This window comes from Oncorhynchus masou, chromosome 27 (genome assembly GCF_036934945.1).
Source record: "Oncorhynchus masou masou isolate Uvic2021 chromosome 27, UVic_Omas_1.1, whole genome shotgun sequence".
NCBI classification, from domain to species: domain Eukaryota; kingdom Metazoa; phylum Chordata; class Actinopteri; order Salmoniformes; family Salmonidae; genus Oncorhynchus; species Oncorhynchus masou.
This window is the reverse complement of record NC_088238.1, coordinates 50,112,689-50,138,936: the sequence shown is the minus strand read 5'-3', so window position 1 is coordinate 50,138,936 and position 26,248 is coordinate 50,112,689. Positions and strand designations below refer to the sequence as shown.

Genomic DNA, 26,248 nt, shown 5'->3' with positions numbered 1-26,248 from the left:
CCCCACCTGCCCTGAATGACGAGTCGCCACTGCCCATATCTAATGATCAGCTGTTGTCAAACATGAGTCTGGAAAGACGATTCTCTTCCTCAAAAGTGTGCAGTAAATGCTACTTCATGAAAAGCCGAAGTGAGTATAACATCCTGGCATTTAAAGCATACTTGATTTTTTAAATTTCACATACTATAAAACATTCTATTTTTGCAAACCTAAAATGCTTATTATTTAGAACGGAAAAATGGATACTCAAGACACGGCCAGTATCTTCTGTCATCTCCTGACTTGAAGCGCCCCCTGTTGTCTGAACGCAGCATGGTGTGACTCCGTGTGAGAGAGACTGGGTGTATGTGTGTTCGGGACGGTCCTGTGAAGAGGAGGGAGTTCATGAATAAGCCAGCCAGTGCTCTGTGCCAGGTTTGTTTGTCACATCTCCCTTGTCTGCGCCTTATGCAAATGGTGGTGGGGGGCTGCGCGAGAGGGTCCATGGGAAACTGGGGGAGCTAATCCACCATGTTGAACAGAGGAGGAGATGAGGACTTTTCAATTCAACCCCCATTAACACCCACACATGCACAGCTGAACACCTGTTTATTTTCCACACATCGATGTGTGTAAATCCCACGGTCTGAAGAACACCCAAACCTATATGTCCCATATTAATTGGCCTCAGTGTGTTGATTGTGGATGTCATCTTGCAAGAAAAAACATTTGATTAGGAAATGGAAATTGTATGGGAATTGGCAGTGCTGAGCATCCTTTCTTATCCCCCCAAAAATATATATATTTTATTTCAAATAATAATTCAAATATGATTGCTTTATTGTTTTTAGAAAGTGTTTTACCTTTCTGTTTAGATATTGAAATAGAATCTCTTGATATATAGCATCTCATTTTCAAGAAAGACAGAGGTTTGAGTGGCAGGTCTCTCGATAAGAGAGATGGGACAGAATCTAAGACTTTAGTTCCTATAGGTTCTAACAGGTTTGTTTTAGAAAGCTGCCTGTTTCTAGATGCTGAAGTAACTCCGTCTCGCCCCCCCCCTCCCTCTCTCTCTTTATCCTGCAGGAGGTTACTGAGGGTACTCAGGGAAGAGCTTTTTGTTTCATGAGCCTCCATAAGGTCCACCCTGGCAGGAAAAGTCAGAGAGAAAAGGCCAAAAACAAAGGCAATCACAAAAAAAACAACTTTGCTTGAGCACTGCAAAGCCTAATAGGAGCGAATCGCCATCTATTTAGCTTCTACAAATCACTAACAGCAGGCCTTGATAAAAAATTATGGAAAATATGTAGGATATGAGAACCGCCAAAACACTAGACTGTAGCCCCGCTATTGAAGCCAGATGTTGAATTTAACTGGCCAATTTTGATAAATAGCATAATGATTACCATTAAACATCAGGGTAATTTTATATCAGTCCGGCACAATGTTGTTCTTCTTTTATAGACCAAATGAACTCAGCTCGGTGCCCAAGGCCAGGTGCTAGTTTCACCTTGATCAGAACCATGGCATGTGTGTCTCCACAGCATCCTGTCCCAGAATACATGCGGCGGCAGCCATTTTTGTTTTTGAAGTGGCTTATCTCGTGGGCACAGCAATGGGGGTTTTGGTGACGGCTAATATTGTGGGCAAAGTGATGGGTGTTTTTGTGACGGCTAATATTGTGGACACAGTGATAGGTGTTTTGGTAACAGCTAATAATGTGGGCACAGTGATGGGTGTTTTGATAGCAGCTGATCTTGTGGGACATAGCAATGGGGTTTCAGTGGCTTTAATTGGAGTTCATTGGAGTATTAGCCTGCTTTGTGCCTTATGCAATGTCCAAAATGCCAATATATCTGTGTGAAGGGCTTAGGAGTTCAATGTTTCATAGTCGTGACTTAGTGACCCACACTGGGATTTACATCACATGCTCCTCTGTCTCCAGTCAGCTCCCAACTCAACACATATCAGAATATACCAAGTTAAAGGCCAAAGTGTAGACACCTACAAAGCTCACCAATTAGCTTGAAATATAACCCTATAACACAACATCCCCATATCCAACTTCCCCTTCACTTCCTCCCAACCTGTTTAATAAAAGGATCATGCCTACAACCATAGTTGATGCTCTAGGCATGTTATCTCATTAATTGGGATTAATGTCTCAACGACATAACAGCTATTACACTTTGAGCTTTAGTATTTATTGACTTAGACCAAAGTAACTATTTCAAAAGAAAATGGACAGTTGCCTAAGAATTTTAACAGACACAAAGAAGATGTAATACAACAGTCATTTTTGTAGCATAGCTCATTTTATTGTTTAAACAGTTTTGCATAGGAAATATATCCACGTCCAGTAAATGACTGCAGTAAAAACATCTGCTAGCAGTATAGGTTGGATATAACAGTAACAATCACCAAAAATGTTGAGCCTTATTTACACTGATTTTAATCTTGTGGCAATTTTAGCCCCTGCACCAAATGTAACCATCTCAAAGGCATTTCCTACTGCTTTAATGTTCTAAAATCAAAAAAGAAAACAAAAAGAAGGGATATCAAGGCCTTCGCTATACAGTTCACGATGCATACCTGTGGTTCCTAAACTGTCAAATAAAAAGATATAAACAAAAAGGTTTCAAAAGTCCTCTAAAACCTACATTCAATACATACGTAGACTTTTGCACACACCTGCTGTGTAACTACAAGTTACTACTGGAGACTGTTACGTATTGTTTAGTTGGTAGTGTTGTAGTAGTTGTGTTTTTTAATTCACCTTGAAGTGATTCGCCATAGTAATAATGTGTGTGCAGAGGAAGTAAAAGTGCCACAAGACCCATAAGAAGTCAACCATTCTGAGAAGTTGGCAAGCATTTTCAAATGTCATTAGTTAACATAATGTAGCAATTGACAATCCAAAGAAACACACTGTCCAAACGACGTGTACGCATAGCTTTTTCCCCTCAAAGAGCAAGCATGAGATGGGCGTACCCAGCTGACCTTCAAGTGAATGAAGCACAAAAAACCCTCTTGCAAAGACACATCTCAAACCAAAAACAAAACAACAAACAAAACTAAAAATTCAAAAAGATTTGAGAGAACACGCCAAGGCGCCCCACACATATCGCTTCGTTTTAAGTTGTTTAACTTTTTTTTGTTGTCATATCACATTTATTGACAATGGACACTCCACTGAGACGGTGAGCTTGAACAGGCACTGAATTATTCATATATTTAGTTAAGTGATTAGTAATACAGAAAATGCTGGTTTTTATGTTTCCTGCTTACAACAACAACCTGATGTTAATAATCAATACATGGAACACATCTATTGCTCACGTAAAAACACACCTCGTGAAAGCACTTTTGTCCATTCATCTGTCCTCTTAATCCCTAGAGCACTGAACATTAAGTAAGTAGAACTACACAGATATTGCATGATTGCCACTGGTCTTTCTTGCATAAGGTACTGATTGAACGGTTGACCATGCATAGCCTACAACAATCATTACTGAATATTGAATAATACTCATCTCTATCATGCCTTTCTCATCTGTGGGCCTACATGTCATTCTGTGAAAACGGTTTAACCCTTGTACATGATGTCCATAGATGATCAGAATCAAATTAGCCATTTGAAAATAAACATTATGCAATGTATGCAACACAAAACCTGCCTATACCTGTCTACTTATTAAATATCTACCATGTGGGACACTGATATAACAGGTATTTTCATCCATATCGGGTGAACTGTTAAGAACTTACAGGACTTTTTGTACATAGTTAGGAGACCAAAAGTATTGGGACAAATTCACTTATGTGTATTGAAGTAGTACAAACTTAAGTATTTAGTCCCATTTTCATGGTAAATAATGTATTGTGTAATTTTGTTGTCACTTTTATTGTAAATAATAATAGAATATGTCTCTAAACACTTTACAGCATCCTGAATGAGTTGTGAATAATGATGAGTGAGAAAGTTAGATGCACAAAAAATGCTAACCTCCCCTGTTATTGTAATGGTGAGAGGTTAGCATTTCTTGGGGGCATGATATAAAATGCTAACCTCCCCTGTTATTGTAATGGTGAGAGGTTAGCATTTCTTGGGGGTATGATATAAAATGCTAACCTCCCCTGTTATTGTATATATATATATATATATCCCATTTAGCAGACGCTTTTGTCCAAAGCGACTTACAAGTCGGCTGGGGCCACTACTTTTGCATATGGGTGGCCCCAGTGGGAAACGAACCCACGACGCTTGGCGTTGCAAGCGCCATGCTCTACCGACTGAGCCACACAGGCATGATTGTAATGGTGAGAGGTTAGCATTTCTTGGGGGTATGATATAAAATGCTAACCTCCCCTGTTATTGTAATGGTGAGAGGTTAGCATTTCTTGGGGGCATGATATAAAATGCTAACCTCCCCTGTTATTGTAATGGTGGGAGGTTAGCATTTCTTGGGGGTATGATATAAAATGCTAACCTCCCCTGTTATTGTAATGGTGAGAGGTTAGCATTTCTTGGGGGTATGATATTTGTGTGTCTGTAACTTTCTCACTCATCATTATTCACGATTCATTCAGGATTATCGCAATCATGGTAGCATCCACATTAATGTAGTCTTTAGAAATATATTATATTCTTATTTACAATAAAAGTGACACAATACATTATTTATCATTCATTTCAATTGGGCACAAAATAATCTGAAACACAAACAAAACAAACAGAAAATTCATCCAACAAGTTCGTAGAGTCACAAACTTGATTGCATGTTATGAACATGGAACCAAATACTTAACTCTTTACTACGCTAATACACATAAGTGAATTTCTCCCAATACTTTTGTTCCCTTAAAATTGGGGGACTATGTACAAAAAGTGGTGTAATTTCTCAACGGTTCACCCAATATGAATGAAAATACCCTCAAATTAAAGCTGGCAGTCTGTACTTAAACTTCATAGTCATTGTACCATTTCAAAGTCTTGGTGTACAGAGCCAAAAGAACAAAAATGTGTCACTGTCCTAATACTTTTGGAGCTCACTGGAGATGAAATTATGAAAAGTGCAAAAATCCGTGATGCCTGGGGGCCACAAAGAACTTACTTCACCCAATCCTCACACCGGAACTACTTGCTTGATGTTGCATACACATGCCTGTTCCAAATCCAAACCCATAATGGACACTTCAAAATTTTGTCAAATGCTAGGTGCCAAATTTCTCGTGGATTGTTGCATCATCCTGTAATTATGATTTTTCTAAAGGAGGACTTTCGTGGGATCGACATAACACACTTGATATTAACACAGTAAAACACTCTATGATGACACTTCAAATGTTACCCTGGTATTTCACTGGTGGTGGGGTCAAACCAGGTGCCTTTATTGTGAACTGACATGGATAGATCTCCCCTACGGTAGAACCCAATCACACCCCCCCCCCCTTCTCTCTGACATGGATTCACAACCACATAATCACATCACACATTCTACTATGGCCACACTAACAAAAACAAGAATTTCAAATATTACCGAAGTGTTTCCAAAATGGAAAGTTTATTTTTATTTTATGGTTCTGTATAGGATACTTTACCTTAATACAGGAATATTAAAAAGTTATAAAATCCTTTAATTTTGGATTATTTGGGGAGAGCTGGAGAGTAAATCAAGCCCAGCCTTGTTTTTTTCCCCTCCTAAAATGGAATTGACTTATATGATACCCAAGATGTTTGAAAACAATCACAAACAAGGGTGTCAAATAAAAAGCGTGAAAAAGATTACAGTGTACAAACTCCTGTCTATAAGGCAGGTATCTCTATAGAAAGACCCTCATCTTCGCTCAATGTGTCGTGTCACCCTCTCTATCCCTCGTGCATTCTCTCTTACAAGCATGCACACACACACACACACACACACACACACACACACACACACACACACACACACACACACACACACACACACACACACACACACACACACACACACACACACACACACGCACGCACACATACTCATAAACACACATTACTCGCAAGCTGCCAAAAGCAGATTTTAGCCCCAAAGAACTACTGCTATCGACGCCACCACGGCATTCACCTTTATATACACCCAATCTTCTACCCAAAATATCAACATCAAGTCTGACACGTTTCTATCACACGTGACTAAGGGAAAATGCCCTTCAGTGGGGTCTCCAATGGCCAGAGGCTGCAAAGCACTTATGTTTTTTTTTTCACACAAAAAAAAGCAGAACAGTGCTCATAGGGGTGGGGTGGTTTTTGTTTTGTGTTTTTCATTCCCAAATTCAGAATAAGTTTCTTGATGAAGGAGGAGAGAATAAGCTTGACTTGAGTTTAGGAGGTTTTATACACTTTCTGGCCTCTCAAAGAGTGTTGCGTATACAGTACAGTACTTTTCTTCGAATTAAGCAAGTAAGAATGTTCACAATTGCTGGGATAGATTGCAACAGGTACCATCGTTGTGGATAGTGTCTATTTGAGTTATAAAAGTTGTTTTTTTATATTACAAAGTGGGAGAGTTGTGATTGGAATTTGTAATGCCCTGTAACGCCTGAGATGTTGTTTTTGTTCGCATATGTAACATCTTTTTTTGTTTGTTATAGATTTGATGTAACACACTTGGGGTAGACGATAACCTATGTGCTACTGTATGCAAGTTCTCTATTGTTGTTCTTGTCCGGGCACTACGCAGTACAATGAAAATAGCAGAGGTCCTTCCTCTGTAGTACATAGCTTATTACATGATAAAATCAAGGCTCCCTATAGCGATAACAGGTAGAGATATCCCCGGGGTGTATACAGATATAGTGCATATATGTTGATTAATACTTTCTTTAGACTGATTTGACCGGTTTCACATGGATTTGTCGGTGTGTTGATTGTACCACAGGTCACTTTATATATACTGTATTTTTAAGGCATCTACTTGGGAATTGCATATAGCGACTGATCAGAGAATGGCACCGTGTTATGTTTAAGGGTTAATGCTTTTATAGCTTCCTGCTATTTTTCATTTTTTTTACAATTGCAGTATGATTTCAGTTTGCAATTGTGGGTCTGATTAAGGTTAGCGTGTTCCTCTCCTGAATTTTTACATTTTTTTGTGATGGTCCCACAAGTCAAGCTGTCTCTCCTGTGAAAATGAGCTTAGACAATGTCACATGCTAGCACCCCAGGTGGGAAGTTGAATGCAAAGAGTCAAGTTTGTCACAGAAGACAGATCAGTGACTTTGCAGCCATACGAGACCAACGGGTGCATTCATTACAGGCAAACAGTAAGCTTAGAAAAATGGCTCCTCCCTCCCCCAAGAAATAAAAACAAATTGAAACATGTCTCTCCATCTGTCAATACACAACAATAAGACCTTGTCATTCACTGCATAGAAAGCAGTCCCTACTTTGGTCAATTAAAAAAGGAAAACAACAACAACGATATCGACAAAATAAATGCATTACAATATTGTCTATCTCCAAACTAGCCTACAATAATTGGCGTATCTATAAGCACTACCTACATAGGCAAAACTTGGTATTGCATAATTTTCATAAATCTGAATTCTTCTCTCCTCAATAGTAACTGGAAGATGGAAAAACAAAAAACAAAACAATAAAACAAAAATGAAAGGTTATTCGAAAACCACCGAAAACACTGAAAAATAATGCTGGTGATTATAGACTTTAAAACGGCAACTATACTTGATATGCACCGTAACTGTGAGAGAAAGTAGTAAATGAAAGTAAAAAATTAACAATGTCACAATTTTTGTTCAGAGTACAAAAAAAAAGTATTATCATAAATTGTTTAGTTTCTTTTCTATAATGGTAATAAATGCCGCAAAAAAAAACAAGTGTAGTGATATCTTTATATTCAAAGGCAAGGCACGTAATGTGGGCTATATGTCATCGTGCAAATGAAGAGTATTGGAGAGATTTGTCATATCTGGACTTGGAGAGAGGTCAAGTCAATAAACCTGCCTTGCACAATTCTAGATTTCAGGGAATGCCACCATTGTATCTGGGATTTTTAGTGTTCAAGTGGCAAAATGTGCAACCCACTGCAACCTTGCAGGTTCGAGGTTGTACAAAAAGTGCCGATTTTGAGACGTACACATACATTTTAGCTAATGACTTTAACAACCTGCATTCGTTTTTTTTCCGTCAAGTCATACTGTAAACCCAAGCTTCATAAGCTAATGGCCAAATGAATATGTTATTGATTTCGATTGGCATTTTATACACTATGTGTGTTTCATTTTTGAACTTTCTGTTTGTTATTTTTTCCACAATAAATAAAAAGCTCCCCGTGAGACTGAGTAGGGCTCAATAGAAGTGCTGGCTTGTTCATATTCAGTTCTGCATAGGTAGCTTAATGCGCACCTTCAAACACATCTCTGCATTTCAGGTTTAGTATTTTTTTCTTTCCATATTGAGACACAAAGAAATGCGACTGAAATCAACTCAAATGTTTTTTTAAACATTTCACGTTTACGTATTTAAACCAAAAAACGTATATTTATCCCCTTTCCTTTAGAGTCTTAGGGCTGACAGACTGATAGCTTCCCTTCAAAAATTCAATTGCACTTGCCTCTTTCGAGTTTTCAAGATTTTTTTTTTTAAATCTAAAAAAAAAACTTTTTCTAGAGGAGATACGAATTCTTTCAAAAAAGGGGTCAAATCTCGAACCTAAAAATAGTGTTTACCATAGTAAGAGTTAGGAGTACTCTTAAGAGTATAACTCACTTTTAAGTAGATAGCAGTACAGAATCAACAGGATAATGAGTAAAAAAAAATATATATCACAGTAAACTGAAATCTAAGGGAAAAAACACTCTGAATTCACAATTTGTTCCTATGGTTACACAGTGAATAGTTTGATATAGAAGGGGTAAAGGTCAAAGTTGAATAACTTACAGTCGGGTACGTCTACTACCAGCCAGTCTTTGTGTGTTTCAGACCACCACTTCCCCTGTTCGTAACCAAGGTTAGAAACTCCCAACATCAAAATGAAGAAGAACACCACTATTAGACTAAGAGTTGTCATGCAAAACATTAAGGCATCTTAAGTTTTTTTGTACAGGATACATCACAGTATTTTGAATAGAAAGGCTCTTTTCACACAATGACTGACTGGCATGGCGAAGGGTTAGCTAGAGTGGACCGGATCAGTTTTTCTCCAAACCTACTCGAGTCTTCTTGGCCAATGTCCCGAAGGAGGAGGGGTCTGTGGGAGGGGGGAAGGGGGGAGGGGGGGGGAGAGGGGGTAAGCACCATTGTTTTAAGTGCTGCTTGCTGGTTAGTTCCCCCGTAGCCGACACTTCTTGCCCCTTGAGCGGTCTTCAGTTCTCTGCCTCTGTGTGGAGGAGGGGGGGTTCACCAATGATGTTTATGCTGTAGTTCTGGTGGACATTTGTCGGCAGAATCGGAGTCCCGTTCGTGACTTGGAATGGAACTAAGCTCGCCCAGGTACCAGGACTGTTTAAACACAACAGAGAGAGAAGGAGAGAACGGAAGAGGGTTTTGAGTCACCTGCATTGAGCAATGGAAGCATTTGGACACTTTGGAAAGCAATCATGAAATACTCTGCAGCATTACATTACACTGTAACACGACATCACTAACATGAACAGTTAACACTTTAGCGGGATAGTCAGCTGAGAAAAATAGTCAACTGAGGACAAAATACAAAAAGGATTTATTCATAATGTCAAATCTACAGTAAATTAACCAATTATTTTGTTAGGCAGAAAACACAATTCTGTGTATATAGCATGTATGTCTTGTTAAGATGTGTAATTATTATGCAGCGTCAATCAAATGTCTACGAATCCATCAATCAAATTCTATGGCAGTGTTTTTATGAACAATTGTTTTTTTAAACGGCACACACAATAGTTTCATCCCTCTCATCCAATCATGTTGCTTTATCCAGGAAGAGTTTGATGTAAAGGTGTTATGTCTAGTCTAATCAGTCTATGGCTCGAAGGGGGACACAGTCAGACAAAGCGCTTCCAGTGTATTCCGCCGATTCCTCTGAGGAGGATGTCAAGCGAGGATCACACCTAATCCCATATTGACAGACCCTCTCAATGTTGATCAATGGTGCTACGGAAGGGGGTCGGGGTCTTTACAAATCCTCCTCATCCCCATTCAACGCACGCTAATGCAACACAACACAGCGATTGTTCACCGGAGGCGCAAACCGAAAGTGCAGCCTGCTTGCGAAACACAAACAATGTGTTGTTGTTCTCAAGGGGCTCAATGATACGTACATGTCGAATAATGAATGAATTATCCCCCCCAGCCCCCCCCCCCCCCCCCCACACACACACACACATAGCTGCTACGTCTGAAATACCTGTCTTGTCTTGCACAATTGCTGCATTATAGGCCAACACTATATACAGGGCCTGATATGTAGACACTAAATAGAATCTTTTTTTCCCGGGGGGGGGGGGGGGGTGTTTGAAGGTTATGTAGGTTAACCAAGTCCCGCCACTGCCCCATGCAGGTGTAAGGCTTCCTCAATAAATATGGAGAAGAGAGTAGATTCCTGTTGTCAGTGGGATACGAAGACTACATAACGAGGGAAAAGGAGAGGAGTGGGAACCGGATATGGTGGGACACAGACTTCATTTTCCCTGAGGCTGTCCCATCTGACAGGACTGTGTCTGTGTCCATGAATGGTGTCTAATGATCTGGTCTGCATTTTATACAAAACCCTGGGAAACCCTCAGCTAAAAACAATGGGAACCACATATCTTAGTTGCTAAGAGGATCATAGAAAATAAAACAAGAGAGAGAGAAAGGTAGAGATAAAGAAATAACATTTGACAACTAAATTTGATAAAGAGGAAAACATTGGAATCTTGTACAGTCAGTTCCAGTCCTATAAAGGGTTAAAACACCATAGATGATCTACACAAACTATTTGGCAGGGATTTTCTCTCCTCCTCCATCCTCCTTTCTCCTTGACTCCACCTCCCTTCATCATTCTCGCTCCTCCTACCAGCCCCCTTACCATCTCTCTCTCCCTCTCTTTTTTCTCCCTCCCTGTATTTGCCTAACTCTCTCTGTCTCCCTCTCTCGCAGGCATGCCAAAAATCATCTGACAGGAAATGAGAGATTACGTTTTTCCTACCTTGCTGAACAAAGAGAGCTCAGAGCAGGCTAGTTCCCTGCAGCATTCTGTCCTTCCCTCGTCTCTTTAATACACACACACACACACGCACGCACGCACGCACGCACGCACGCACGCACACACACACACACACACACACACACACACACACACACACACACACACACACACACACACACACACACACACACACACACACACACACACACACACACACACACACACACACACACACACACACACACACACACACACACACACACTCTCCCACTCTGTGTCCTACTCTAAAGGCCTTCTCAGATGAGGACAGCATAGACACAGTAAAGGTAAACATTGTTCACTATGCAGTCCATCACACTGTCAATCTCATATTACCACATATAGAATTTCATAAAATTATTCATTGTTTACAAAAAAAAGATGTCTTTGCTTGAGTTAGGGATTTCATTCACTTAGACTTTACACTGAAGTGCAAGGCTGTATCTCAAATGTATTCCCTATTTATTTGACTACTTTGGACAAAGGCCTAAAGTGCACTATATATGGACGCAGCCCAAGTTCACTTCCCCTACACAGGCCTGCAGGTGGCTTCAGACGAGGGCACTCACTAACACTAATGAGAGAAACAACTTTCCTCATGGATTCCTGCTGCGTAATCTATCCCCATGGCCTCCTCTAGCCCCATTTTCGAGCTCCGCGAACCCAAATCACACTAATTCTCCTTCTCACAAGCGGAGCTCCAGCGTCCAGAGGGCATCTTTCAAGGATTAAGCCAACCAAATTAGATTATCTAATGGCATCTTAATAGATTGCTGACCCATTTCCTGCCGAATGGCAGTTTGAATGTTTGAATTTGTTTTTGTTTGTTTTTTTACCCCCTTTTCTCCCCAATGTCGTGGTTTCCAATTGTTAGTGGCTACTATCTCGTCTCATCGCTACAACTCCCGTACGGGCTCGGGAGAGACGAAGGTCGAAAGCCATGCGTCCTCCGAAACACAACCCAACCAAGCCGCACTGCTTCTTAACACAGCGCGCATCCAACCCGGAAGCCAGCCACACCAATGTGTCGGAGGAAACACCGTGCCCCTAGCGACCTTGTCAGTGTGCACTACGCCCGGCCCGCCACAGGAGTCGCTAGTGCGCGATGAGACATAGATATCCCTCCTGGCCAAACCCTCCCTAACCCGGTTGACGCTAGGACACGGACCTCCCGGGCGCGGCCGGCTGCGACAGAACCTGGGCGTGAACCCAGAGTCTGTGGTGGCACAGCTAGCACTGCGATGCAGTGCCCTAGACCAAAGCACCACCCGGGAGGCCCCGGAGTGTTTGAATTTGGGTGCTAGTATCTAGTGGTTCATCAGACAAAGGATAATACAAACACACATCATCCTAATGAAATGTCATTTAAACAGCGCATTCAACTTCTCAATCCTATGAACAAACCTTTGCTAGTGCAATTATGGAATGCTTAATGTATCTCTGAGATTCAGATTACTCAACATGTGCAAAGAAAGACAAGTGTAAGCAAGAGAAAATCAACCAACACAATCTCAATACACAATGTCTCAGTACAGTCCATGAGCGATGCACTAGGTTATTCAGATTGTCAATACTTCGCTGATAAGAATACGGAATTCCTCACCTACCCCTGAGATTCAGATTACCAAGACATCACTCAGTCTGAGGAGTAAGCAATGTGTGGTTAGTTAGAAAGTTCAAATAAAATGCAGATTACATGAAAGATGGCATCAACTATCATTTCAGGGTCAGGGACAATATAATGCCAAGGTTCCTACTATCAACTCAAGTGTTCTACAGTTGCAGTTAGCAATCTACACTGGCACTCTTCAGCAACGTTTGAATTCGGTTCCTATCGTACAGACACTCAAGCTCACCCAGCTAGTTATGCTTTTGTTTCTACAGAGGACAATAAACTTGTCTGAGCTGTCCTCTCTTGCAGTCTTTATCTTTCAAGAGGCAGCACTGATGATTTCATGAACTATCTTACTGAAAATATGGAAACCATCAAAAAACACACTTCAATTGCACTCAGAAACCCGGTTATAGGAGACTCACGAGTTTGGAAGTCCATGACAGAAGACATTGATTTAAATACCTGCTTAACTTTGAGTTGTATTAAAAGTTTGAAAGACAAATAGTAATGTTCCAAATGCAACATGTAAAAAACTGTATACTGTAAGGAATCTGAATTGCGGTATCCTGATGTGCTCGTAAATCAATTAAGCAAGTCTGACTAGAAACGGGTTATTCTTTCACTGCACCTCTCATCACTCCTAAAGGCTTGGACTGTACGATCAGGGAGGACCAGAAGTCGAGTGTCTGTTAGTCATGTCTAAGCAGAGAGAGCGAAAGAGATAGAGGGCAAAGAGAGAGAGAGAGAAGTGAGAGAGAAGAGAGAGAAGTGAGAGAGTAGGCAAAGAGAGAGAAGTGGAAGAGAAGAGAGAGGGCAAAGAGAGAGAGAGAGAGAGATAGAGGGAGAGAGAGAGAGGCCTCCTTGTAGCTCAGGCATATATTTCCTCTTACCTCCACTGGTCTATCAGGAGGCCTAGAGAAGGGGCTCTCAGGAAACCCTTTAACCTCAGAGAGGGCAGAGTAGGCCGGTGGAGGTTTGAAGAGAACAGCACATATACATGCACCCCATCTCTCCCTCTATCCTATTAGGTATACAGCTGTGTTCTACCATTTCAGAACAAGGAGAAACAAGGAGAAACCCTTCAGTAAATGCTTCTACACCTGCATTGCTTGCTGTTCGGGGTTATAAACTGGGTTTATGTTCAGCTGATGTAAGAATAGCTTTATAAATACAGTTGATTGATTGATTTATTGATTGACTTAGCTAGTTTCTCTGACAGACAAAGTTAACATTTTTTCAAAGAGAGGGAGACAGAAAGAGAGAGTGAGAAAGCGAGAGAACGAGAGAGAGCATTGACGTGTCTCTTTAAGTAGGCAGAGTGGGGATCAAGGACAAAGCCGGAGAGGCAGAAATGTTCATATACTGTAGCTAAAACGTTGACCAGTATTGACATGTCTATGCATTGGCATTGTTAAATCTTTCCATAGAATGGTTTTACAGTATCTGCCACAATTACATCCAAGTGATGAAAGCAAAAAATATCCTTCTTCTGACTACGCTGCAGCAGTACAAAACATTATGAACACCTGGTCTTTCCATGACACAGACTGACCAGGTGAATCCAGGTGAAATCGATGATCCCTTATTGATGTCACCTGTTAAATCCACTTCCATGACTGTAGGTGAAGGAGAGGAGACCGGTTAAAGAAGGATATTTAAGCCATGATACATGTGAGATACGGATTGTGGTTATGTGACATTCAGAGGGTAAGACATAATATTTATTTTCTTTGATCAGGGTATGGAAGTAGGAGCCAGGCGCACCAATTTGAGTGTCTCAAGACTCTGGGTATTTCACGCTCAACAGTTTCCTGGGTGTATCAACAATGGTCCACCACCCAAAGGACATCCAGCCAACTTGACACAACTGTGGGAAGCATTGGACTCATCCCTGTGGAACGAACACTTTCGACACCTCGTAGAGTCCATGTCCTAACGAATTGAGGCTGTTCTGAGGGCAAGAGGGGGTGCAACTCAATATTAGGAAGGTGTTCCTAATGGTTTGTACACTCAGGGTATATAAATAAAATGACCGTAATGTACTGGCACCTCAGAACACCCATACAAAGAGCTTTCTGTCTCCTCCACGCAGTTTGAGACTCAACTCAAACAGAAGAAAAGCAAAGAACAGTCAGAGAGTAAAAGAAACGGCCTGTAACGGAGCTAGCCTGTGTCCCAGATGGCACCCTATTCCCTACATAGTTCACTACATAGGAAATAGGGCGCCATGTGGGACACATACATACTATTTGTGTGAGCTGTCACACTGCCGAGGCCTCCAACAGATGTTTTATGTGTGTTTTACTTTCCCTGACACAAATCCAATCCAAGGCCTTCCTAAGGCTCAACAGAAATGAAAGATAAATATGTGTTGCACTGGGAAAGGAGAGAGAGGGGGGGCTGGAGAGAGAGAGGGAGGGGCTGGAGAGAGAGAGGGGGCTGGAGAGAGAGGGGGCTGGAGAGAGAGAGGGAGGGGCTGGAGAGAGAGAGAGGGCTGGAGAGAGAGAGGGCTGGAGAGAGAGAGGGGGCTGGAGAGAGAGAGGGGGCTGGAGAGAGAGAGGGAGGGGCTGGAGAGAGAGAGGGGGGGGGCTGGAGAGAGAGAGGGAGGGGCTGGAGAGAGAGAGGGGCTGGAGAGAGAGAGGGAGGGGCTGGAGAGAGAGAGGGGGCTGGAGAGAGAGGGGGGGGGCTGGAGAGAGAGAGGGAGGGGCTGGAGAGAGAGGGCTGGAGAGAGAGAGGGCTGGAGAGAGAGAGGGCTGGAGAGAGAGAGGGCTGGAGAGAGAGAGGGCTGGAGAGAGAGAGGGCAGGAGAGAGAGAGGGCTGGAGAGAGAGAGGGCTGGAGAGAGAGAGGGGGCTGGAGAGAGAGAGGGGGCTGGAGAGAGAGAGGGAGGGGCTGGAGAGAGAGAGAGAGGGCTGGAGAGAGAGAGGGGGCTGGAGAGAGAGAGGGGGCTGGAGAGAGAGAGGGAGGGGCTGGAGAGAGAGAGAGAGGGCTGGAGAGAGAGGGGGGCTGGAGAGAGAGAGGGGGCTGGAGAGACAGAGGGCTGGAGAGAGAGAGAAAGAGGTCTAGAGGGAGAGAGAGAGAGAGAGAGAGAGAGAGAGAGAGGGCTAGAGAGAGAGAGAGAAAGAGGGCTGGAGAGAGAGAGAGAAAGAGAGAGAGAGAGAGAGAGAGAGAGAGAGAGAGAGAGATAGAGAAAGAGGGCTGGAGAGAGAGAGAGGGGGCTGGAGAGAGAGAGGGGGTTGGAGAGAGAGAGAGAGAAAGAGAAAGAGGGCTAGAGAGAGAGAGAAAGAGGGCTGGAGAGAGAGAGAGAAAGAGAGAGAGAGAGAGAGAGAGAGAGAGAGAGGGAAGAGGGCTAGAGAGAGAGAGAGAAAGAGGGCTGGAGAGAGAGGGCTGGAGAGAGAGAGAGAGAGAGAGAGAGAGAGAAAGAGAGAGGGCTAGAGAGAGAGAGAGAGAAAGAGGGCTGGAGAGAGAGGGAAGAAGAGGGAAAAAAATAAAGCAAGAAAGAGAGAGAGAGAGAGGCTGTGAAAATGTGGTGTTTGTTAACGATGCTATGCTTCTCTATAGCGGGGAGGACTCTTTTGGGCAATGTGTGAGAGCGTGAGCTAGAGAGAGAGAGAGAGAGAGAGAGAGAGAGAGAGAGAGACATCGTTTCCCCTAAATCTTTTTGTTTCTTAGGAACTGCCATGGCCCCATTCCAAAGAGCCAATCAGCCGATTAAGTCTGCAGCATCATGTCACACAGTGCAGTACACACAGGCATGCTAGACGATAGCAGAGTGTCCCTTGATTAGGTCCAGTAACACAGTTAACCAGTAACGTTAATCCTCCTGTGTCTATGACCTAACACACTTCTCCAAATGTATTTATTTTTTCTAAAAAGTGAAATGCATTAATAGAAAAAGATTAAACGTTTTTTAATTTAAAGGTGCTTACCTAAAATGTCAAATTAAGCCAAAAGAATGTAGGTAATTATATGTAATTAATATATATATATTATAAAGCATAACTCACATACATTCCCAGGAACAACAGCTAAAGGTGGAGGTATGTAAAACTTTATGAAAAGCACTCTTTGATGTCACACACATCTTATTATTACACCTTGAATATCTTATTTGGCACGGTTATTGCATTCACTTTGGCAGTCTATGGATGATTATAATGACTAGTTATACAGTACAAATGGCTCGAGGGTTAGAGCTTACTGGAATAGTGAGCAACGTTCAACAGATTGTTCACATTCTTTATGGCTATTCCAGATTCCCATTGTGGTGGTAGCAATGGAAGGGTAACTGAGGTAATGAATGCAGAGAGATGAGGGGTGAACTTTGTATGTTTATCACTTCAGGGTCAATAAAATCTCAATCTGTACTCTATTGAAAGTATGAATATATTGTATGTGTGTCTACGTGTGTGTGTGTGTGTGTGTGTGTGTGTGTGCGAAAGTGTGTGTGATAGGTGTGTGTTTCATCAGATAGTTTGTAGACAAGTGATAGAGAGAATGTTTGAAATAATGGAAACGTTACCTTTGCCAAGCAATCCCCAAAGTATCCTCAGTGCCACTGGGGCCATAATGCCTGCTGTTTTGATTCATGGTCCAGTCACATATCCTCAGCTGTCAATTAAAACCTAGCAGTCAGACACGGAGCCAACAGCACAACTCACAGCTCACGTTGATATCACCACACAAAGTTACTATACAAGGTCACTACAAAACAAAATCATGCATGCAAGAAAATCCTAAAGCAGAGAGCCTGGAACAAACCAAAAAATAGGCCAAACTACTATCCTACAGCTGTTTTTATCTAAACATAAAGAAATACGACACGTCGTTCATTATTAGTGATATTAGATCCTTCTACAGTTTAAAATCTATGGAAAGCAGATGCAATTAAAGAACAGTGAGCATGCCATCACACTTAATACTAGGTTTCTAATCTGACCTGGAAGCAGAGAAGAGGTTAGTTTACACATTGTGAGTCATGTCAATGGCAGCCGTTCAGCTACTGTATAGGGGAGTAGTTTCCTATGATTAGCCTATTGGGGCCAGGCCTTCCACAGGTTACATACATACATGTTGTTAGATAATATGTAGTGTTCATTCTTATTCTGCATGCAGTCTCGTTGAGTTATTTCTGTATTTTATAGCAGTCCTACTCAGGTTCAAGTATCCCCATATGGACGTGGTAGCTTTAGTGTAGCTCGATGAGATTGTGGCAGGGTTGCTAAACAAGGGCTGCTGTCTTGTCTCTAACGTCTTACAACAATGACGCACACACACAACCCTCTTGAAAGACACACACACATTAACTCAAAACCACCACATACTCTCGTCCAGGCATTATACACACACGTCCACAGTCCAGAAGAGGCATCTCAGCCAATACCCAGCTAAACTTGCAGCTTTAGTCGACACACCCATTTGGTAGTGCATCTTGAAAAAGTGCCTCGTGAGCAATCCTCCCACCGCTGTGGCAGACTGAAGAGCTCTTACGAGGGTTTCATCATATATACGCACCACACTGAATATTCAAAACCCACTTAGGATGATCGATAACATTAGCCTTCTCTCTGAGAGCACCTGTACACAAAGCCACACAGTGGTTTTCCACAGCACATCTTGAGGTGAATGACTGATTTCCTCTAGTTGTTCTGTGTATCGAAAATGTGAAGGTGTCTGCCGAATTACCTAACCAACGATAAAGACCATATTTTCCTAAATCAAATAGAAACTAAAAAAAACATACGCACTTGTGCGCAAACACACACACGCTAGTCTATAAAGGAGGATATAAACAGAGGCCACCACTCCATTTTTTAAAATCATATTAATTTGTTCTCCCAACACCAAGCCTCTACTCTAAGCAGACTGCATGGTTAAGTCTCTACCTTACTCTTCTACTAACATCAGAGACTTGGGTGCTGCATACACCCCAGCACACCAAAACCCTACACTGCCTTTCCATCATCCAGCCTAGCCTGTTGCTCTGCTTTGACAAAGCTTTGAGCAGAGAGAACGTTCTGGCTGTGCCAGACGCTCTCCTACCACCAACAACACCACCCTCACCCCCCTCCCCACGCTCTGTGCCAGGCCTGCCAGCACTCCTCTAGGGGGGCTCGCCATCTGTCTCCCGGCACTGCCAAATCACAGTGGCAAGGGTAGGAGGGACGGGAAGACGTTGCCGGGGAACATTAGCGAAACAGATGCAGGCAGAATGGGGATTAGCAGGCTTCCTTAGATAATATCAAATGACATCTGATCACTGAACGTTCCCACAGGAATGCATAGCGGAGGAACGGTCCCTCGAGGGGTTAACCAAGGAGAAGACATGAATGGTAGTTATTTTTTTCTTCACAGATTTTTTGCATAGGAATTGTTTGGAAGGGGGAGGGGTGCGGGCAGGTGGGTGTTTGGGGGTTGGTGGGGTTGTGTGTAGAGTGCACACTGGGGACGTTGTGCGGCTGACAACACTTGGATCTCTACAGCTGCATCCTGAAATATAACCGGTGACTGCATCTCTACAGCTGCATCCTGAAATATAACCGGTGACTGCATCTCTACAGCTGCATCCTGAAATATAACCGGTGACTGCATCTCTACAGCTGCATCCTGAAATATCACCGGTGACTGCATCTCTACAGCTGCATCCTGAAATATAACCGGTGACTGCATCTCTACAGCTGCATCCTGAAAATATCACCATGACTGCATCTCTACAGCTGATCTGAAATATCTCTGACTGCATCAGCTGCATCCTGAAATATAACCGGTGACTGCATCTCTACAGCTGCATCCTGAAATATAACCGGTGACTGCATCTCTACAGCTACATACTGAAATATCACCGGTGACTGCATCTCTACAGCTGCATCCTGAAATATAACCGGTGACTGCATCTCTACAGCTGCATCCTGAAATATAACCGGTGACTGCATCTCTACAGCTGCATCCTGAAATATAACCGGTGACTGCATCTCTACAGCTGCATCCTGAAATATCACCGGTGACTGCATCTCTACAGCTGCATCCTGAAATATAACCAGTGACTGCATCTCTACAGCTGCATCCTGAAATATAACCGGTGACTGCATCTCTACAGCTGCATCCTGAAATATAACCGGTGACTGCATCTCTACAGCTGCATCCTGAAATATCACCGGTGACTGCATCTCTACAGCTGCATCCTGAAATATCACCAGTGACTGCATCTCTACAGCTGCATCCTGAAATATAACCGGTGACTGCATCTCTACAGCTGCATCCTGAAATATAACCGGTGACTGCATCTCTACAGCTGCATCCTGAAATATAACCGGTGACTGCATCTCTACAGCTGCATCCTGAAATATCACCGGTGACTGCATCTCTACAGCTACATACTGAAATATAACCGGTGACTGCATCTCTACAGCTAAATACTGAAATATCACCGGTGACTGCATCTCTACAGCTACATACTGAAATATCACCGGTGACTGCATCTCTACAGCTGCATCCTGAAATATCACCGGTGACTGCATCTCTACAGCTACATCCTGAAATATAACCGGTGACTGCATCTCTACAGCTGCATCCTGAAATATAACCGGTGACTGCATCTCTACAGCTGCATCCTGAAATATCACCAGTGACTGCATCTCTACAGCTGCATCCTGAAATATAACCGGTGACTGCATCTCTACAGCTGCATCCTGAAATATAACCGGTGACTGCATCTCTACAGCTGCATCCTGAAATATAACCGGTGACTGCATCTCTACAGCTACATACTGAAATATAACCGGTGACTGCATCTCTCCAGCTGCAAACTGAAATATAACCTGTGACTGCATCTCTACAGCTGCAAACTGAAATATAACCGGTGACTGCATCTCTACAGCTGCATCCCGAAATATAACCGGTGACTGCATCTCTACAGCTGCATCCTGAAATATAACCGTGACTGCATCTCTACAGCAGCATCTTGAAATATCACCGGTGACTGCATCTCTACAGCTGCAAACTGAAATATCACCGGTGACTGCATCTCTACAGCTGCATACTGAAATATAACCGGTGACTGCATCTCTACAGCTGCATCTTGAAATATCACCGGTGACTGCATCTCTACAGCTGCAAACTGAAATATCTCCGGTGACTGCATCTCTACAGCTGCATACTGAAATATAACCGGTGACTGCATCTCTACAGCTGCATCCTGAAATATCACCGGTGACTGCATCTCTACAGCTGCATCCTGAAATATCACCGGTGACTGCATCTCTACAGCTACATACTGAAATATAACCGGTGACTGCATCTCTACAGCTACATACTGAAATATCACCAGTGACTGCATCACTGGTGACTGCATCTCTACAGCTACATACTGAAATATCACCGTGACTGCATCTCTACAGCTACATACTGAAATATAACCGGTGACTGCATCTTTACAGCTACATACTGAAATATAACCGGTGACTGCATCTCTACAGCTACATACTGAAATATCACCGGTGACTGCATCTCTACAGCTACATACTGAAATATAACCGGTGACTGCATCTCTACAGCTACATACTGAAATATAACCGGTGACTGCATCTCTACAGCTACATACTGAAATATAATCGGTGACTGCATCTCTACAGCTACATACTGAAATATAACCGGTGACTGCATCTCTACAGCTACATACTGAAATATAACCGGTGACTGCATCTCTACAGCTGCATCCTGAAATATAACCGGTGACTGCATCTCTACAGCTGCATCCTGAAATATAACCAGTGACTGCATCTCTACAGCTGACTGCATCTCTACAGCTGCATAACCTGCATCTCTACAACTGCATGAAACAGCTATCACACTGGTGACTCCTGAAATATAACCGGTGACTGCATCTCTACAGCTGCATCCTGAAATATAACCGGTGACTGCATCTCTACAGCTACATACTGAAATATAACCGGTGACTGCATCTCTCCAGCTGCAAACTGAAATATAACCTGTGACTGCATCTCTACAGCTGCAAACTGAAATATAACCGGTGACTGCATCTCTACAGCTGCATCCCGAAATATAACCGGTGACTGCATCTCTACAGCTGCATCCTGAAATATAACCGTGACTGCATCTCTACAGCTGCATCTTGAAATATCACCGGTGACTGCATCTCTACAGCTGCAAACTGAAATATCACCGGTGACTGCATCTCTACAGCTGCATACTGAAATATAACCGGTGACTGCATCTCTACAGCTGCATCTTGAAATATCACCGGTGACTGCATCTCTACAGCTGCAAACTGAAATATCACCGGTGACTGCATCTCTACAGCTGCATACTGAAATATAACCGGTGACTGCATCTCTACAGCTGCATCCTGAAATATCACCGGTGACTGCATCTCTACAGCTGCATCCTGAAATATAACCGGTGACTGCATCTCTACAGCTGCATCCTGAAATATAACCGGTGACTGCATCTCTACAGCTACATAATGAAATATAACCGGTGACTGCATCTCTACAGCTACATACTGAAATATCACCAGTGACTGCATCTCTACAGCTACATACTGAAATATAACCGGTGACTGCATCTCTACAGCTGCATCCTGAAATATAACCGGTGACTGCATCTCTACAGCTACATACTGAAATATCACCAGTGACTGCATCTCTACAGCTGCATCCTGAAATATAACCGGTGACTGCATCTCTGCAGCTACATAATGAAATATAACCGGTGACTGCATCTCTACAGCTACATACTGAAATATCACCAGTGACTGCATCTCTACAGATACATAATGAAATATAACCAGTGACTGCATCTCTACAGCTACATACTGAAATATCACCGGTGACTGCATCTCTACAGCTACATACTGAAATATAACCGGTGACTGCATCTCTACAGCTACATACTGAAATATCACCAGTGACTGCATCTCTACAGCTACATACTGAAATATCACCGTGACTGCATCTCTACAGCTACATACTGAAATATAACTGGTGACTGCATCTTTACAGCTACATACTGAAATATAACCGGTGACTGCATCTCTACAGCTACATACTGAAATATCACCAGTGACTGCATCTCTACAGCTACATACTGAAATATAACCGGTGACTGCATCTCTACAGCTACATACTGAAATATAACCGGTGACTGCATCTCTACAGCTACATACTGAAATATAATCGGTGACTGCATCTCTACAGCTACATACTGAAATATAACCGGTGACTGCATCTCTACAGCTACATACTGAAATATAACCAGTGACTGCATCTCTACAGCTACATACTGAAATATCACCAGTGACTGCATCTCTACAGCTGCATCCTGAAATATAACCGGTGACTGCATCTCTACAGCTACATACTGAAATATAACTGGTGACTGCATCTTTACAGCTACATACTGAAATATAACCGGTGACTGCATCTCTACAGCTACATACTGAAATATAATCGGTGACTGCATCTCTACAGCTACATACTGAAATATAACCGGTGACTGAATCTCTACAGCTACATACTGAAATATAACCAGTGACTGCATCTCTACAGCTACATACTGAAATATCACCAGTGACTGCATCTCTACAGCTGCATCCTGAAATATAACCGGTGACTGCATCTCTACAGCTACATACTGAAATATAACCGGTGACTGCATCTCTACAGCTACATACTGAAATATCACCAGTGACTGCATCTCTACAGCTACATACTGAAATATCACCGGTGACTGCATCTCTACAGCTACATACTGAAATATCACCGGTGACTGCATCTCTACAGCTACATACTGAAATATCACCAGTGACTGCATCTCTACAGCTACATACTGAAATATCACCGGTGACTGCATCTCTACAGCTACATACTGAAATATCACCAGTGACTGCATCTGAAAGACACCCCAAGTCGGTGAAACTCCTCCACCTTGTGTGTCTGGTCTCTCCACCCAACCCGCCTCAGAACAACAGTCTCAAACACACAGGAGAAGTGTCAATACATCTCATAACTCTACCTAATAAATATCCAGAGCTGGGGTGAGATGGCAAAAACAACATAGGGAGTTTACCTATGACATTGTTTACTCCACAGTGTATAGTGGCCTAGTGCCAGTAACCACAGGACGAAAGAGCCAGCTTCTTAGGTTTAAATCATCCTGAACCACAAACCACACAGACAAAGCCTGACTAATAAAATATAAGCATGATGAATGGCTATTGTATTTCCTTCAAGTCTTTTCTATTCATTTAGTATTCAGCTCGCAGTGTTAGTTTATTTGAATATAATATAAATTGATATTTTACACTATCGGCCAGTGAGACAACATTGAGTACAGCTGTTTAGTGACTTATCTGAGAGAAGTAGCAGGGCAACGAAAAATTGCATATTAACTCTACACACACACACACTGCCCAAAATAGTCCACCCTGCTATAGAGAATCATAGCATCATTAACAAACAAGCACATTTTCTGCCTGCTGTACCTTTGCCAAGCTTCAGAAAAATACAGGCCAGGCTTTGTCATTACGTTCGACAGGAACGGTAGAGAAGAGAAACCACTGATTACTATGTAGCCGCGTGCAGATGCATTCAATTAAGCGTGGTTGGAAAGCCTTGGCTTCGGACCAGCGTGTGAGTGTGTGCTTCATGAGGAGGGGCTGGTGCTCCAAGCCTCCTTTTCAACCCTCGCTGACCAAGATGATCCTAACCTCACACACACTTCAGCCACCACGTGGTCACATGTGCCCAGGCGTCGGGACAACCGCTCGACGCCAACAGCACCAAACAGTCTGGCTCCGGTCTGTATCATACACTGTCTGTCTGAATATTCTGACGTACAGAATAGTATGTATGGGAAGACAAGAAACCCACCCACTGTCTAATGAATACTGAACCACAACAGACAAGTCATTGAAATGTGTATTTTTGTGCACTTTCTCCCTTCTGTACTATTACTGATACAGCATACATTGGGATGAAAACGTATGTGAACCCTTTGAAATTACCTGGATTTCTGCATAAATTGGTCATAAAATTTGATCACAACAATAGACAAACACAGTCTGCTTAAACAAATAACACAAACAATTACACATTTTCATGTCTTTATTGAAAACACCGTGTAAACATTGATAGCGCAGGGTGAAAAAAGTGTGTGAACCCTTGGATTTAATAACTGGTTGACCCTCCTTTGGCAGCAATAACCTCAACCAAACGTTTTCTGTCGTTGAGGATCAGACCTGCACAACGGTCAGGAGGAATTTTATAAAACTGCTTCAGTTCAGCAATATTCTTGGGATGTTTGGTGTGAACCGCTCTCTTGAGGTGATGCCACAGCATCTCAATCGGGTTGAGGTCAGGACTGATTGGGCCACTCCAGAAGGCGTATTTTCTTCTGTTGAAGCCATTCTGTTGTTGATTTACTTCTGTGTTTTGGGTCTTTGTGCTGTTACATCACTCAACTTCTTTTGAGCTTCAAGTGGCGGACAGGTAGCCTTATATTCTCCTGCAAAATGTCTTGATAAACTTGGGAATTCATTTTTCCATCAATGATAGCAAGCTGTCCATGCCCTGAGGCAGCAAAGCAGCCCCAAACCATGATGCTCCCTCCACCATACTTTACAGTTGGGATGAGGTTTTGATGTTGGTGTGCTGTGCCATTTTTTCTCCACACATAGTGTTGTGTGTTCCTTCCAAACAACTCAACTTTAGTTTAATCTGTCCACAGAATATTTTGCCAGTAGCGCTGTGGAACAACAATGTGCTCTTTTGCGAACTTCAGACATGCAGCAATGTTTTTTTTGGACAGCAGTGGCTTCTTCTGTGGTGTCCTCCCATGAACACCATTATTGTTCAGTGTTTTATGTATCGTAGACTCGTCAACAAAGATGATAGCATGTTCCAGAGATGTTTGTAAGTCTTTAGCTGACACACACATTCTTCTTAACCTCATTGAGCATTCTGCACTATGCTCTTGCAGTCATCTTTGCAGGATGGCCACTCCTAGGGAGAGTAGCAACAGTGCTGAACTTTCTCTATTTATAGACAATTTGTCTTACCGTGGACTGATGAACATCATGGCTTTTAGAGATACTTTTGTAACACTTTCCAGCTTTATGCAAGTCATCAAATCTTAATCTTAGGTCTTCTGAGATTTCTTTTGTTCGAGGCATGGTTCACATCAGGCAATGCTTTTTGTGAATAGCAAACTCAAATTTTGTGAATGTTTATTATAGGGCAGGGCAGCTCTAACCAACATCTCCAATCTCGTCTCATTGATTGAACTCCAGGTTAGCTGACTACTGTCTCCAATTAGCTTTTGGAGAATTCATTAGCCCAGGGGTTCACATACTTTTTCCAACCTACACTGTGAATGTTTATAATATGTATCCAATATTGAGAAAAATACAATAATTAGTGTGTTATTAGTTTA

The 26,248-nt window shown here is 42.5% G+C and overlaps 1 protein-coding gene across 4 annotated transcripts in view; it reads right to left on the bottom strand.

Annotated features, from left to right (window-relative positions):
- Positions 1 to 2,275: 2,275 nt before the first annotated feature.
- LOC135516345 (nuclear factor 1 B-type-like) overlaps positions 2,276 to 26,248 on the bottom strand; it is a 104,700-nt gene continuing 80,727 nt past the window's right edge. For 3 of the 4 annotated variants that reach the window (XM_064940588.1, XM_064940587.1, XM_064940589.1), the window contains 2 exons: positions 17,322 to 17,410; positions 2,276 to 9,481 (listed from right to left, as the gene is read on the bottom strand). In XM_064940588.1, coding sequence (XP_064796660.1) covers positions 9,346 to 9,481; positions 17,322 to 17,410 — 225 coding nt within the window. In that variant the 3' untranslated portion in view covers positions 2,276 to 9,345. The remainder of the gene's footprint in view (positions 9,482 to 17,321; positions 17,411 to 26,248) is intronic. The other variant, XM_064940590.1, reaches the window with a different exon arrangement.